This window comes from Anguilla anguilla, chromosome 12 (assembly GCF_013347855.1).
Source record: "Anguilla anguilla isolate fAngAng1 chromosome 12, fAngAng1.pri, whole genome shotgun sequence".
Lineage (NCBI taxonomy): Eukaryota > Metazoa > Chordata > Actinopteri > Anguilliformes > Anguillidae > Anguilla > Anguilla anguilla.
Window position 1 is genome coordinate 30,935,145 of NC_049212.1, and position 16,557 is coordinate 30,951,701.

At 44.1% G+C, this 16,557-nt stretch overlaps 2 protein-coding genes across 3 annotated transcripts in view; both read right to left on the reverse strand.

The window, feature by feature from the left end:
- The window catches only part of bace1 (beta-secretase 1), a 130,752-nt gene extending 121,490 nt beyond the window's left edge, over positions 1 to 9,262 (reverse strand). The window contains exons 1-3 of one of the 2 annotated variants that reach the window (XM_035384524.1): positions 8,193 to 9,262; positions 3,343 to 3,431; positions 1,838 to 2,054 (exon numbers count right to left, since the gene is read on the reverse strand). In XM_035384524.1, coding sequence (XP_035240415.1) covers positions 1,838 to 2,054; positions 3,343 to 3,431; positions 8,193 to 8,495 — 609 coding nt within the window. In that variant the 5' untranslated portion in view covers positions 8,496 to 9,262. The remainder of the gene's footprint in view (positions 1 to 1,837; positions 2,055 to 3,342; positions 3,432 to 8,192) is intronic. The other variant, XM_035384525.1, reaches the window with a different exon arrangement.
- A 546-nt stretch (positions 9,263 to 9,808) lies between these two features.
- On the reverse strand, positions 9,809 to 16,106 carry LOC118209300 (T-box transcription factor TBX1). Its single transcript, XM_035384526.1, has 8 exons — positions 15,750 to 16,106; positions 14,381 to 14,552; positions 13,780 to 13,881; positions 12,708 to 12,879; positions 12,230 to 12,385; positions 11,691 to 11,758; positions 10,910 to 11,022; positions 9,809 to 10,143 (listed from the first exon to the last, which is right to left on the reverse strand). Exons 1-8 carry the CDS (start codon positions 15,883 to 15,885, stop codon positions 10,022 to 10,024), a joined length of 1,041 nt encoding a protein of 346 aa, XP_035240417.1. The 5' UTR covers positions 15,886 to 16,106; the 3' UTR covers positions 9,809 to 10,021.
- Between the last annotated feature and the right edge of the window lie 451 nt (positions 16,107 to 16,557).

Sequence of the window (16,557 nt, forward strand, 5' to 3'; positions counted from 1 at the left end):
TTCGACCTCCCTACTAATGCATACTATACAAAAATCTCCATTATAGTCTTTCTCTGTATGTTCTGTTTGGTTTTTATACTGCGTCTGAAGGAGGGGATGTTCACACAAAAATAGCAAAGAATGCTAAACAGAGACAATAAGAAAACTAGGATGCCTGTGACTCAGACAAGTGTTCAGTTCCACTTTACCTGCTGGTTTTTTATTCCAGCAGACCTGCCAAACTGGTTATTGGGTCTCTAATTGAGTATGGTCAGCTGTGAATTGTGTTACTAATGCTATTCAAACCAGGTTTGTTGTCTTGAGAGCAGTACCCTGAGGTAGAACATTACAGTTGTGAAACGGATATTGAGTGAACGTACTTTTAAGAAAGCAGCATCCCCTAAAAATTATCCTCCATCTCTCTCTATATCTTTTATCTCTCTCTATCTCTCTCTCTCTCTGTGCTCCCCCCTTCCTGCAGGGTACAGTCGTAATGCCACGTTCACACTCACCAACGTGGTGCCACAGCACCGCAATCTGAACAATGGTAACTGGAGCAAGTATGAGACGGATCTGAAAAAAAACCTCACAAGGTGCTCGAAGGCCTACGTTCTGGTGGGCGCCATCCCTTCCAATAACACCTGGATCGGCATGAACAACACCAAGCGGGTCAACGTCCCCAAATACATCTGGAACGCCTACTGCTGCCTGGGCAAAAAGAGCCAGCCCCTACATAGCGGGGGGGCCATAGCTCGCAACACTGACCCAACCCGTGTCAAGAGGCACACTCTCTCAAAGCTGAAACTGCTCCTGGGTCAGTACACCAACTCACCAGTGGGGCAGCTCTTTCACAACAACTGTGAAGCTTAGAGGAGTATGGTATGTTAGAGAAGTGTAGTCAGACACACCCCACAGGGCATATTTCCCTCTTTATATGTTTCTGTGTCAATTAACATACGAGAGTCATTTACTTCCCTGTAATTCCCATTGCCCATAAGCTTATTATCTAACACATGCACCAAAACTCACCTATTTGCACTTTAGGCATTTGGCTGATGTTTTTAGGGGAAAAAGGCAACACTGCAATCTCACAAGTTCTCCCCATTCAGCTCTTAAATAATCAACATTGTTTAATTTTGATGTGGTTACAGCTACTGTAATAATGGAAGTAAAGACAAACTTCCATGGGTCAATAACACCATTTATTATGTAGCTAACCATGCCTGCTTCCACACACACACACACACGCGCGCACGCACACCTGTCCCTGGCTCTCATAAATGTCTGCATGATTCTGCCATTCACAATAAAGGCTTAATTCTTCAGAAATCTGTCCCATCTTGTCTGCTTGTATTAGGGAAGCAATACTGTAGCAGGTATCCTGCAATAAATATTGAAGTCTTTAATCTGCATACGGGCCGAATTTTGGCTGTGGGCTGAGTGAGCCGAATAACAGCCAAAAAAGCTGATTATCACTGGGCACCATCAGCAAAGAGACTGTGAATAGTCAGCTAAAATGAAAGCATCATAGAGAAAGGGCACAGTGAACGCAAACTGCAGACACCCAGTGTTAAGAGGCCTATAAAATACATGGAGCAGGTGATCCCGCCCTAAATTCTACCCTGATCCCGCCCTCTTCTACGCCCTGACCTGAAAACGGTGCTGCTATGGCACACTGTAGCCCCGCTCTCTGTCCCTCCTGCTTCCTCTCTCACTAGCTCTCCCTTCCTTAGACCTTCCCCTCTCAGCCCCTCCACTCTTTTACCCCTCCCCTCTCAGTCTCACCCTTCTCTTACCCCACCTTTACCAGCCCCTCCCCTCCCCTTTCAACCCCTCCCCCCCCCCCCCCCCCCCTTACCCGAGCGATCTCGGCGTAGGCCAGGCCCAAGATGCCCTCCCAGTTGGAGCCGTTGATGAAGAAGCGGTCGGACTGGGTGATGGCGGCGATGTTGGCACGCAGAGACGCATTGGGGCCATGGGGCACGGAGACCAGGTCGGTGCCCAGCTCGCCCTCCCAGCGGCCCTGCGTGTAGGGCACGTACACGCTCCGGCCAAGGTCCCGGTAGGAGCTGGAGCTACGGGAGAAAATAAAGCCAAGTTAAAAATCACTGAGAACAACACCAGACGGTTGTGAGTTCCAAACCTTGATAAGACATGAGGTTGCTGCACCCTCAGGCCCAGGATCTCAACAGCCCTGTAAACCAGCTGCAGAGACTATAACAAATGCTGAGTGAGCACACTGCTAGCAGGTTACTCTGTCCTAACTCACAGCACTGCTAGTGGGTTACTCTGTCCTAACTCACAGCACTGCTAGTGGGTTACTCTGTCCTAACTCACAGCACTGCTAGTGGGTTACTCTGTCCTAACTCACAGCACTGCTAGTGGGTTACTCTGTGCTAACTCACAGCACTGCTAGTGGGTTACTCTGAGCTTACTCACAGCACTGCTAGTGGGTTACACTGTGCTAACTCACAGCACTGCTAGTGGGTTACTCTGAGCTTACTCACAGCACTGCTAGTGGGTTACTCTGTGCTAACTCACAGCATTGCTAGTGGGTTACTCTGTCCTAACTCACAGCACTGCTAGTGGGTTACTCTATCCTAACTCACAGCACTGCTAGTGGGTTACACTGCGCTAACTCACAGCACTGCTAGTGGGTTACTCTGTGCTAACTCACAGCACTGTTAGTGGGTTACTCTGTGCTAACTCACAGCACTGCTAGTGGGTTACTCTGTCCTAACTCACAGCAATGCTAGTGGGTTACTCTGGGCTAACTCACAGCACTGCTAGTGGGTTACTCTGTGCTAACTCACAGCCCTGCTAGTGGGTTACTCTGTGCTAACTCACAGCACTGCTAGTGGGTTACTCTGCGCTAACTCACAGCACTGCTAGTGGGTTACTCTGTGCTAACTCACAGCACTGCTAGTGGGTTACTCTGGGCTAACTCACAGCAATGCTAGCAGGTTACTCTGTGCTAACTCATCTTTCGGATGAGATGTTAAACCGAGGTCCTGACTCACTGTGGTCATTAAAGATCCCATGACACTTATCGCAAAGAGTAGGGGGTTCCCCGGTGTCCTGGCTAAAATCCTAGATCTGGCTCGCGCAAAAACTTGCCACCTAATCATCCCCTGATTTAATTGGCTAAAAATGTTCTCTCCCTCCAGTGGAGCTACTCAGTGGCCAACAATAGAGGATTGTGGTTGTACTAGGCAGCTCCCAGGTGTAAATGTGTATGAGTGTGAAGCAGGGCGTTGCTGCAAAAAAGCATCCGTGCTCAACGAACCTACCCTGGGTAAATAAAGGTTAAATAAAATAAAATTACTCACAACACTGCTAGCAGGTTACTCTGTGCTTACTCACAGCGAGCGGTGGTAGTATCTTCGAAGGAAAGGGTGAGCGGCAGCTCCCACGGCAAAGTTGCTGCTGCCGGTGTCCACCAGGATGTTCAACTGTGTGACAGATAAAATGCTCTCATCATTATACAGTATGACAGACCAGTAGTTCCTCTAGGTCAGCAAGATCCCCCCTGGTGGTCCAAAAGCAAAATTACAATTTTATCCCAATTTCATTTTGTGAAAATTGCCATAAAATTCTTTTTTGATGTGATGATATTATAAAAGGATGTAAATAATCGCAATCTCTCAGCACGACAAATTTATTAGCTTATTGTGTATAACCGTAAAAAACTGACAAATGAAAACAGAGGTCAAAAAGAGACTATTTCCTCTGTCCTACTGTACTTCATCTGTTTTGAGTACGGACCCAACCCATAAATTTGTGCTGTGTTGCAACTGCAATACTTTACTAAGATAAACTGGTGTGTTCATTTAATTGAAGACCGACAAAATATGTGTACTTACAGTATTTTTTTTTTCAAATGTGAAATATTTTTATATTGTTTAAACTTAAATGTTATGATGCTGAAATATAAAAAAACTGTATGTATCCCAATAGACAAAATCAAGGATTGGGCTCCAGTCAGTTCTCCCCCCTATGTTCTCCCTGTCCTCTCTTAGTACCAGGGGTTAATACCAGTTAGTACATTAGTACCAGGGGTTAGTAAAAGTTAATACCTTAGTACCAGGGGTTAGTACAAGTTAGTACCTTAGTACCAGTGTGCTACTGTACCCTTCAGCACTGTAGTTCACTTGAATGGCTTCAGTGAATGCACACCTGTGTAAATGGTCTGTATGTACAGAATAAATGTACAGAATAAATGTAAACCAGGAAAAGCTCTCAGGATAAATATAACTAATATATACTAGTATACTAAATACCTAAACGTAATATAACCGTACAAACTCTGTTCATAGGCAGGACTAAGTTTCCACAGGTGAATGTGTCAGTATAGCAGGGCACTACAGGACAAACATTGGCCCTGTATCTGACAAAACACATAAACAATTAAACAAGGGTCAACTGCAGCGTGCTTAGCTGAAGTTTAAACCGCAGGTTTACACCCCTTGTTCCATCCCCTGCCTCTGCTTGCCTGGGTAGTGCAGGTGGAGGTAGTTGCTTAATTACCTAATTGCCTGATTGCCTCCACCTGCCTGTGGCCCAATATAAGCCAAGTAATATGGGAGATTTTCTTTTTGGCAAGAAACAGTGGAACCGATAGAAGAGAGCAAGTAATCATAAGTAGATTAAGAATTGGTCACAGCAACTTGAATAGCACACTATTATAGGAAAACATCCAACTGGCTACTGCGATCAGTGCCAGGAATTAGAAACAGTGGAGCATGTCCTGATTGAATGCAGGAAGTATGAGCAAGAAAGAAGGGTAATGTTTACAGGATTACAGAGACTAGGAGTGAACACGGTGGAGGGAAAGAAGGAGATATTTAGTTTTTTGAAGGCAACTGGAATAAGCAAAAGGATATAAGAGATCCAGACTGCAATACATGGTTAGATCCAGAAGGAGGCGGAAATGCAACTAAAAAGGATGCCAACTGCTGTAAAACACCAAAGAAGAAGAAGATTTTCTTTTGGGGCTTTTGTGTCCGTGTAGAGATTCTTTCTTTGAGACCTTCTTTCAGGTTTCTTTTGTGGTTGGTGGTTTGTTTTGTGTGGAGATTGTGTAGTTTTGTGAACTTTGTGTGTTTTGGTTTGTGCCTTAGTTTGTCATTTAGATTAATAAATGTCTGAGTTTGTGCTTTTAGACAAGTTTCTGTCTTGTTTTTGGTGCTTTGAACTCTGTTGTTGCGGCCCTGCGAGCCGGCCGTAACTCCACTAGACCACAAAACTGCATTGCACCTGGAACAGCTAATCCTAATTTCATAGATTTAGATGGCTGTCATGTAGTTCTCTGATTTAGGAGGTTAAACCTGAGGTTTGTACTCCAGCTAAGCAAACTGCATTTGAACCATACAGACTGCTCCACACACAAAGCCTCCATTCAGTACTTGGTGGGGTTTTCTTTGCATGCGCTATTGTGTCATGTTTATCTAATGAGCTGCTTCTACAGCCAAGCACCGAGCTGCTCTGGACCAAATAAACAAAACAAATAATGCATTTGGCAGAAAGGGGAAGCAGAGAACTTGAAGATGGGAGGAATAAGGGAAAGAATGAGAATTTAGTCATGTAAAAGGACAGCAGGAGAGAGAAATTGTGAAACATTTGAAGTAAAGCGGGAAGGGGGGTCAATAACTATTAATTCATTAAAACGGTGTTGCTGTGTCCATGTGTACATGAGTTTATGCCCATGTACGTGTCTCTGGGTGTATGTGTCGTGTATATGTTTGTGTTTGTGTGTGTGTGCGTGTGCACGGGTGTGTGTGTGCGTGTAAGTTGGTTCCAGTACTAGCCCTTGAAGCTCCTGGAAGCACACTGAAGTATTTAAAGGACAAATGTATTATTGATCAGCTTCCTGTTAGATCGCTAGACACCAGAGACTCACACTACTGAGTGAGCACAATCTGATATTGAGAGAGAGAGAGAGAGAGCATGAGAGAGAGAGAGAGAGAGAATATGGGGCAACTTGAGAACAGCCCAGGGGAAGAGGGGTGAGAGGGAGAGAAAAGGAAAGGGCATTCAGGACAAACACAACTAGGAAGGAAAAGAAAAAAAGTCATAGCAGACAAAAGGACGCACACCCTAAAAGTATCACAATTCCCTCCTGATATAATATACGTTTACTATCAAATAAAATGTCTGCCACTTTGAGCACTTGTTCACTTCATCTCCCACAACTGGATCTGTCCTTTTTTGAAAAGTCTACTCTGAGGGCTGCCAACATGCCAGGTTGGTCATTCAATTGATCTTCATTTCTAAGCAGCCAAGATGGACTGTAAAATTCCAGCAACAGCCAAACTAATAAATGGACTGATATTTGCTTGCAAGGCAAAGCTCTTCATGATGCCCCACGATGCCCACCCCACTCTGACACTCAAGCAACACCCCCCTCTCTCCTGAGTATTTCTGTAGAATAAGCAGACTCCTGATTGATCCGTCTCTCTAGCTTCCTTCCTATCCCCGTTTGGGACGGTTGGCTGTATCCTGCCACATGCGCGCCTCTGCAGGAATGTGCAAAAAGTAACGTTTCCTCTCTGACCCCCTGCGATCACCTCCGCCCCTGTTACAGGAAAAAAGTTGCATCTGCTGGCTTTGCAAATTTTGCCACTCTACCGGGAAAAAAAACTAGCACAGTAAGCTAAAAAATGAACACATAAAAAATCATTTACATAAAAAAAATATTGCATATTCTTTTTTAAAGTTTGTTACAGGACAACATTCACCCAGTCAAAGAGAATTAATAAAATAGTTCTTTGTCTAATCAAAGAACGCTGTTCATACTAAAACCATGTCATCAGACTAAATTAGAAATTTTGTTAAAATACTTAAAATAGGCTATTTGGTATAAAAAACCCCTTTGCCAGAATCATTGGATTTTCCCTCCATTTGTTCTCTATAGATGCTTTTCTTCTCTCTTTCTTTCCAAAATAAAAGGAGTTTATCCTTAAAATACAGCCAAACACACTCTATCCCCGTACTGAGCAGTTCATCATTCTATTTATCTTAGGTAGTCTACACAAGCAGTGATAGCTTTCGTTTTTTTTTTCTTGTTTCCAAGACAATGGTTTATGATTTTAATGAGTCAAAGACATCAGAAGTCAGGTAACACGGCCCACAGTGCATTGTGGGAGACTCCCAGGGTACACTGCATCAAGCTACAGCCCTTCCAGTGCCAGTCTCTGCCCAGGTCCCATCGCCGGGGACGGCAGAAACAAGTTTCTACACAATCAGCTCTTTTATTCATCACATGCACACGCACACGCTCAAAAACACAGCAAACACACACACACACACTCATGCACAAAAACACAAACACACACACACACGCACACGCTCAAAAACACAAACAAACACACACATTGACATGCACAAACACACACACACACACAAAAATGCAAACACACACAAACACAAACAAACACACACACTGATATGCACAAAAATATACACACACACATCCATCTCTGTAAAACTGTTCATTGAATAATGCCCAAAATAATTAAGCAATCCATAAACATAGAGACACTCAGGGAAAGGAATTTACCTAAAATTTAAAATTGTAGCATCAATGTTACTTTTGTGTTAATTTAATATTAATATTAATAACTAATAATAAATAATACTGTGGTATTTTTATTATTAGATAGCGTTTACAGTTTATTCATTACACGTTCACACGCAATCGCTCCAAATATGTGTGGTATGATGAGGATTTTGGTCCAAAATGACCAAGTGTTTGCTTGTTTGTTAAACATTACAGATGCAATCACTTATATTCTAAATATAAGGAGCTGACATGCTTTTTCGGGTGCTATATATGCTAGTCGATATCTTAAATATTACTGGTATCAAAACTAAATGAATTATTTTAAACATAACCATCCCGTCTCCGTCCATGTGCGATTTCATCACATTGCGTTACTGGTTTTCAATGAGACCAGCATGCACGTGTGTCAGCTGAGTCGGGCTAGATATTTTGAAGGGGCAATCTATGGGACACAAATGCGGCAAAGTCACACGTGCTATTAAAGGATCAACAAGTCGCCTGGCAGCATATTCCGTGAAGTCACGTTTTGTTGAGTGTCTCATCTACAATGCCCTGTGTTGTTTACAGGTGTGTCCGCATCTGTCAGTGCGGGTACAGCAATGCACAGGACCACAGTGTCACAGCGCACACGCCGACGAGGACACTAGCCTACCTTCTGCGGCGGGGTGCCCACGGCCATCTCCACGTAGTAGCCCTGTCCGGACTTCCCACGGAGATTGTCAATCATGTCCACGAAATTAATGCCCAGGGCTCCTCTGCGTTTCCTGGACGCCCTGCGGGTGGGCTTCCGCGGCACTGGCGGTGGGTCGGAGGGGAGGCCTTGCCGCAGGGGAACGCGGATGGAGAGGTGGCCGGAGAGGTTCGGATCGTCGGAATGGGAGCCGGAGCTCGTGTCCAAGAACAGGCCGGCGACTGTCCAAAAGAACACCAACCAGCGAACACACGATGCCTCCATTTTAGAATAGCTATCTGCTCTGCAACTGTATTTTTATACGCTGCAACTATCCTTGTGCGTTGGGTGGCGTAAAAATTAATGCAGCATAGCTCTTAAAACTCACAACGACCAACGTCTAGGTGCGCGAGTAATAATTTTCAGTTATTTGATCGCTTTTAGGTCAACAGTTTTCGTTCTTTCTTAATCGCACAATAGACTCCGAGACCGAATAAGCGGATGTAATATTCTCCTTACCATTTTAATTTCCGTGCTCAATTAAATTTTCCAAAGCTGCTGTCTTGAATCGAAGGTTTTTTTAAATCACCGCATCCAACACATTCACTTCCTATTGCACCTTGTTCGGCTCTTCGGGAGTTGAACGCAAAAACAGGCTACATGCTATGGTAGTTCTAATAACGAAAGCATTAAAAAAGGGAGAGCCAAAGAGAAAAATAACTGAAGAAAACATCGATGTTTGTGTTAAAATGACGCGGATGAATACAACATGTCATTGTCAATCCCGCGCGGATGAAATAAAGATGTTATGTCAGCATTAAAAAATGTGAGAAATGATGCGAATGTTCTTTAAAGGTCCCCATGAACCATAAAGCTCAAATCCTCGAATCTCTGTTCGGCTGCCCTCGCTGTCATCGTCCAGTCACATTATCAGTCCTCGGCCCCACTGTCCACCATAATCTGCATCTCTGGTTCGCTACACACATCCTTCGCAACCTTCCTCCTTCCCTGCCTCCCCCGCTTCTCTCGCATCCCCCTCCAAATCTGAGCATCCCTTGAATATCTCTGGGCACGAGCTCTTTGCGCCTGGAGCATTATGGGTCTCGTAGTTTTTTCTTTTTTTTTTGAGCCGCCATTCTCTAAAAATACCCCAGGTGAGAGGGCAACATTTTTTTTAACGTTTATCTTTTGTTATGCTTAATAACAATCGAGACAAATGTAATATGATGATATACGAATAAAATGTTGACTTTTTGTAATACTTTTGTTGCACGATCAAGTCCTTTTTTGAGTACAATCTGTTGGGTAGGCTAATTATATATAATACTGTGCATTGTGCCAGATAATTGTTTTCAGTTAGGAGATTACAGGCTTGATTTACCGGCAGGGACCAAAAATTCCATACTGTATATGTGAAGGGATTAGAGTACACTATATCAGGAGGTACACAAAAACTGTTTTATTTAATTCACAAAATAAATAGCAGAGCATAACATAATTTACCAAGTAGAGCTTCAGAATGGACAAGAAAGACAGAAGCATGTCCTTTGAGACAACAAACTACTTGAATCATATTCTCTCTGAGGAATGAGGGGGATCAGAAGGATGCATAAAGAATATGAAAAAGGGAGAGCCAGGAGGGAAGACGTCTTGTAGCCTCAGCCAAGCTTTCTTCTTCGGACTTTCTTCACCTCTTACATGGGCTTAACAGGGGAGGAAATTGAGGACTGGAAGAAAATCCATCATTGCACTTCCCCCTGTGACTCCACTGAATGGTGCAGCCCGTCCTATCACTACAAGGGCGGGCCAACTCAATATGTGCAGCTCGTAGGGGGGTATGTGAGGCAGGTGGGTCCAGTCTCCTTGTATAAAGGGGGAAGTGGGAGTGGCAAGGTGGAGGAAGCAGCCTCTGTCATAGCCTGGAGGGACAGGTCTGCAGCGAGAGAAAAGAGAGAGAAAGAACAAAAGGGGAAAAAGAGAGGGAGAGGTATCCAGGGGGAGAGAAAATGAGGGGTAGAGAAAAGAGTGGTATGAAAGACAGAGATGTAGTTGATAGCAGAGAGGGAGAGAAAGTAAATTAAATCTCAGCCAATGAATCAATTATCCAAGCTAAATGTGTTCTAGGACTACCTCAAACTCCCCATCCTTCTAGGAAAGGAAATTTTGACTGCAAACCGGCAACCTGATATGCATCTGGCACACAGAGCTCGGTGCATATTCATATCCCTGGATGTGAAATGCTGTAAAATTAGTCATTGGTACAAATGAATTTACAATAGCTTTCAAATTGAAGCCATGGAATTGCTTTTAAGTAATCTGTATGTAACTGATTAAACTGTGCCTTGATTTATGATAACTGATAATTATGGTTCACCATTCATTGTCCTGGTACACCTTGGTGTGAATAGTGAAAATGTGTTAAAATGAAATTGATTGAAACTGAATCGATATCCTCCAGTTGTACCACAATATATGTTTTTACTGTCTATATGTATCTGTAGGCTAGGAGCATTGTTTTTTAAAAAGTGGTTGTTATTGTGATGACAATACAAATACTGATTATCTTCCTCCTCCTCCCCCACCTCCTCCTCCTCCTCCTCCTCATATCACTATGAAAATTATTCTTGTACCATTATTGTCATTTTCATTGTATCATGTATTTCGCATCTCGGCCTTCCGTCTGTGGGTGTGTCGCTCACTTGAAAGCTGCCTTTTCTGCTGCTGCTGTTCCTCGGCGTCGCTGAGCTCGCGTTTCCCCGCGCGGGGCCGACAGACAGGGACGGCAAGAGGGAGAGACCTGCCGCCGCACGCCCTGACGACGCAGCGTTGCGCATCACCGGGACAGCAACAGATTTGACAAATTACAAAACGTTACACGGAACACCCGAAACGGTTTGGCAGAGTGCTAACTGCTAATAAAGCAACTCGCCGCGCAAGAAAATGTGCTGACATACAGTACGTGTTAGAGTTGATCTTGATACTTTATCTAACTGCAGCTGTAGTTCATGTTCGCTGTGTTAAAGGTTTTGTTGACCTCAATGATAAAAAACGCCAAGGTCGCCTGGATACCATTTTGAAAGTTGTTAATATTTATCATTTCATTTTATAGCCGTATTGTTAATTTGCCAGTTTGAACAGAAGGCTTCTGTAACTGCATGATATTACGCTGCAGAGTGCAAAAATAAAACTAATTGCAGTTCATCGTGGCTGAGGGAATGATAAGAGGCCCTGATAAGGGAAATATAGGGTTGTGGTATCACAATATCTAAGTGGTTCACTTTAGACCTATAGGACGAGAGGTCAAATATTTTTATAGATGATCTGTTGTGTGTGAAACTGGCATGGACTTATAATTGCATAATGAGAGAGCTGTTTTTTAAACATATACTTCATATGCATTCTTTATATATAAACCGAAAAAAATAATATGTACAGAGAGAGAGAGAGAGAGAGAGAGAATAAACATGGTCGTTTCCCTACCAGTCATCTGGGCCTGGTGTCCGGAAGCCTTTCGCGAAGGGGTTACTGGCAATCTTCAGCTGGGTGATCTGATTAAGGGAAGAGGTGAAAGAAAGGGCAGTGGTTGGGTAAAGAGGGGACAGAGAGGGCAGTAATTTGGTAAGGGGGGTGGGGCATAGAGATAGCAGTTGGGTAGGGTAGACACAGTGGAAGAGACTGACAGAAAAACATTGCTGTAAGTGGACCATTAACGTGCAGTACTGGCATAAAGCCAAAAAAGGGTCAATAATATTAGCTTTTAAACTTATGTGTCCTGTCATTTTTTGTTTGTTTTTAAAATGCTTTGGTAGCACAATCCTATTTATGGCCTTATAAGTGGAGCTCTTTTGGATTGAACTCAACTGAACAGTATTGAACTGCTCCAGAGACAAAGATGAAAATACACAGACTGCATTTCGAGTGATTTCCCTGTGGCTGAGGGACACAGAGTGACGAGCTGGGCAGAGGTTTAAGACAGAGAGACGGAAGGAAATGTGCAGAGCACAGGTGCGGACGGTTACCCTGTGGTTCTGGTACGCAGTGACGGCAGTGAAGCGGGTCTCAGGGAAGAAGAAGGTGGTGAAGTTGTGGTGGGCGTAGCGCTGGCTGTCCCGGCGCGGGTCCACAAACACCACGTGGAAACGCGGCTGGTACCGGTGCATGGAGTTCAGGATGATCTGAGCAAACACACATAAACATGTGCTTATGCGCACACACACACACACACACACACACACACACACACACATATGCACGTGCACACACACAAGCACACCCATACACACACATGCACATGTATGCACATACACGCAAACACACGAAGAAAAAGAAAAAGGGGGAACCAGCATTTAAAAAATAGTGACGTAAAAACAGATGAGATGTCACACAGATGAGATGTCAGTGCATACGAGCCATGTCAGTGCTTCAGAGATGGTATGTGCACACGTGTTTGTGTGTGTGTATGTACAGTATGTCTGTTTTAATGAGTGTGGCACTGACATGTCCATTGTCGTCCAGCAGGTTGTTGGTGAGTTTGAGCCGATCAAAGGAGACGGTCTGCTTCATCCACTGTGCACCGCGTGCTGGGGAGTCGGGGTGGAAGTGCACCCTCCCAGGGGCTGCCGCATCTGCCCGCCCTGCCACCAGCCAGGACGAGCTGTGGAAGGCGTACCTGACCAGGAAAGAGAAGCAGATCGGAGAGATTGGACCAGTTTATATTTGGTTCCCAATATTGGCCCTTGACGAACCCCTAACCCCCTCCTGCACAGTTTGCTGGTGTCTTCATTAAAGCGTTACGATGAATGAATAATTGCTGTTATAGTCATACATTATTACACACTACGCTCTTAAAGGATTACTTGCTATAGTAAATCATTGTACTTGGGGTTCTCAAACTAAGTCTTGGGGCCTGCTGTGCATGATGGTTTTCCATCCAGCTGCATCTGTAGCCTCTAGATTGTAATAAGCTGCAAGTTGTTCTTAATTAGACATTTCTAATTGTGTATTGTGGAATGACTGGCCCTCTTGTAGCCACATTACAGTATGTCAAAAATAACTGGACATCTTAGTAAATGATACAGCACGTTGGACAGGTACGCAGTCATGTGTGAGTTATGTCTACTAAGTGACTTGCTAACTAGTGGTGGGACTGGTAATGCATTTCTAGTTTTGTGTTTTACCTGAATAAACATTGTTGCGAAGAATATTCAATTGTCTCACTTTTAAGCCACAAGGATATTTGCAGAAATCAAATATACATTTATGATTTTATGGTTGATTATTCCAATAATTAGATACTCGTTTAAAGATGGAGACATTTTTATCTTCCCAGTCAGGCAGATGAATGGGGGAAACCACAGAGCAGGTAGGTAGAGTTATATAATTCAATTCTGCTTTGTCCCTGATCAGCACATCATGAAACGACATTTAAATGTGATTTTCCCCCTTATGAGTCTGAACATTTACTGAACATTATCTGAGATGAAGAGCAGGCATTATAGTAAAACAGGCTGAGGCTGTAATATGGTTCCACATGCCTGTGTCCTTAATTGTTAGAGCCAGTGTTCCTCACCTGTATCGTTTGTCATCCACAGGGATAAAGTCCATCAGCAGGACATACTCTGCCATGGGGTCCATTCCCGAAATCTGTACCTGGAATGTGGGGAACATCCTCCTGCCATCCAGAGAGCACAGTGGGGCGAGAACGAGCCAGCGGGGGGAGAGATTGATGGAGAGAGAGAGAGAGAGAGAGAGAGAGAGAGGGACAGAGAATAGGAAAAGAGATAATTATATAATAATAATAATTATTATTATTTAACTTGCCTGTGTATCTCCCTTTTCATTATTTATTGTTGTTTCCTATTTACATTTTTTATTATTTAATTTATATTGCAGTTGTACTGATGTCTTGTGTCGTGTTTCAGTATTCTGCTTTGGCAGAATTGTTGTGCATATTCACGTCAATAAATCATTATTGATTTGAATGGAAAGAGACAGAGTGCAAGTGTGTGGGTGCATGCGTGCATATGTTTGTCACTGTACGCTACATATCCCTGCATAGTACAGTGCGATCTCTTCCGCTCTTTTTTCTTTACGTCGCATGAGCGTGCACGTGTGCCTGAACTCCTTCATGCATGTGCATGCTCACGTGCACGAGCATTCCCTGCCCTTACCTCCCGGCTTTGGTGACGATCATCTCCGTCCCCAGCTGGTCAAACTGCCGCCACAGCATGGCCATCTCCAGCTGAACTTTGACTCCAGTAACCTGGGGGGCCTTGATGCACCTGCCACCCCCCTCCATGCAGCAGGACAGGGCCAAGGGGCCCCCCAGGGAGGCTGGGGGTACTGGGAGAGATTTAAGGAGGTGAGTGCGGTTAGGTACAGAACTGACAAGCATTCAGGTTTTGTTTGTGATAAGAAAATGTTGAACATGCCCTGTCAGCCTCTTTCACAATAGCCCTAACGTTTTCAAAACCCAAATTTGTGGGATTTTGTGGACTACAGGGGAGACCCGGGGGTGAATTGGGGGTGGGTGGGGTTTTGGTGGATGGTGGGCTAATTGTAGACCATGTTGGGGAGAACACATTCCATTCAGGATTACAACTATTTTGCCTGCTTATTCTAAATGTGTTTTTGAAAAATGCAAAGCTAAAACAGTAGCTATCATTCAAACGCGTGCTACATTCATCATCAGGTTGGTCCTCAGAGGTGCGTTTCAGTTCTAATACCAGTGAGATGAGATGATGCGTGAAAACTATAGCCAGGGAGGAAAGAAGAATTTTATATGGAGAGAAGGGGGAGAAAGAGAAGAGTAAAGGAGAGGAGGGAAGTGGGACGGAGATAGAGGCAAGCGATCAGGGGAGGAAAGAAGATAAGCTAGGTGACAGTACAGGGGCTTGCACAAAATATTGGAAGAAATAAATATATATATGCGTGTGTCCTTCTGAGATCTGGCAGATAGAAAGTTTAAGTATTAAAAAATTTTTATTGACATAATTCAAGTGTCTTGGATGATGAAAACAGGCAATGAAAATATTATCCACTATATATATATATATATATATATATATATATATTTACACTATTTACACTTGAGTCCTTAAAACCAGAGACTCCTGTCGTTCTACAGGTACCGGGGACAACAATTATTCTCCGGGTCTCGGCAGGATGTATTGGCAACAGATTGCAACATCCATATGGGCAACACTTTTATGTAGCTGTTTATTTTCAGTAAATCAATATACATGAATTTGGACAACAATCTGATGTGCATTATTTTGAATTCTTATTCCATTAGGTTCGGGTTTCTTTATCAGCACAGCATAAAATAACTTATTGCGCTGATAAATAGAAAAAAAATAGTCAGAGGAAACAGACAGACACGAGCCACCAACACTAGACAAGAATGACAGACAGATGAGATGCATACAGGACAAAGTAACGGAGTAATCATGCACAATTCTGTTCATTAATTTGATTAATTAATCAAGCACTTGGGTAGCTAATTAAGATAAGAACGGATGAAGAAAACGGTCATATTACCCTCCATTTGAATGGCAGTGAGATCGAGTTGGCACTCCAGGACTGTGGTGGCGATGGGTAGGCTCGGTCTCTCTGTCCAGCCGTTCGCCTTTCTGTCCCCCAGTTCCAAGCCGTTGTGGTGGTTCTCTCTGTGCATCTGTCTGTCTCTCTCTGCCTTGCTGTCTGTCTGTCCCTATCTCTGCTTTCCTCTGATATAGGTCTTTGTGCCTGTGTGCCCTTCTGTTTGTCTATCTGTCAGTCAGTCAGTCTGTCTGAGACAGCTGAGCTCAGTCCAGTTGTTTCCTGTACCTCGTGTGTTACTTTGCCTGTCGGTGTAAATCCTAACACCCGTCTTTTTGTGTGTCGGATACCTGTGCAAAGATACCTGAACAAGGTCTGAATAGGTCTCTCAGCATCTCTCTCTCTCTCTCTCTCTCTCTTCGTATCTCTCTCTCTCTCCTTCTCTGCTTCACTCAGTCTCTCAGTCAGTCTGTCTCTCTCTGTCTATTCCTTATGTCTTCTCTGCAGGGTGTCTGCGTGTTTGTACGTGTTTGCGCTCCTGCCCATTGAAGCTAATGCTCCTGTGTGGCCGAGCAGGAAGGTGTCGACAGCAATGCCCGCACGGGTGTGTCCAGCGGAGCTGGGTCACCTGAACCCCGCGGTCCGTGCCTGTGGTCGCAGTCGCAGTCCTGGTCCCGGTCGCGGTCCCGTGCACAGCATCACCAGGTGATGTCCAGGCTGGTCCCCCAGAAGTAGGCTGTCCCAAAAATGGAAGGGAGGGCGAGAGAACCGGAGGCTTTATAGAGACAGAGACACCCGCGGGACCCTC

Bases quoted from the DNA above. Each gene is read 5' to 3' on its own strand.
- LOC118209300 (XM_035384526.1), bottom strand. From the start codon at position 15,885: ATGCACAGAGAGAACCACCACAACGGCTTGGAACTGGGGGACAGAAAG. The intron at 12,880-13,779 runs GTGAGGAACACT...TTTCCTGGTCAG, and splicing joins GTGGATGACAAACGATACAG to GTACGCCTTCCACAGCTCGT. The intron at 11,023-11,690 runs GTAGGGAAACGA...CTGCGTCGTCAG, and splicing joins ACACCAGGCCCAGATGACTG to GGCGTGCGGCGGCAGGTCTC.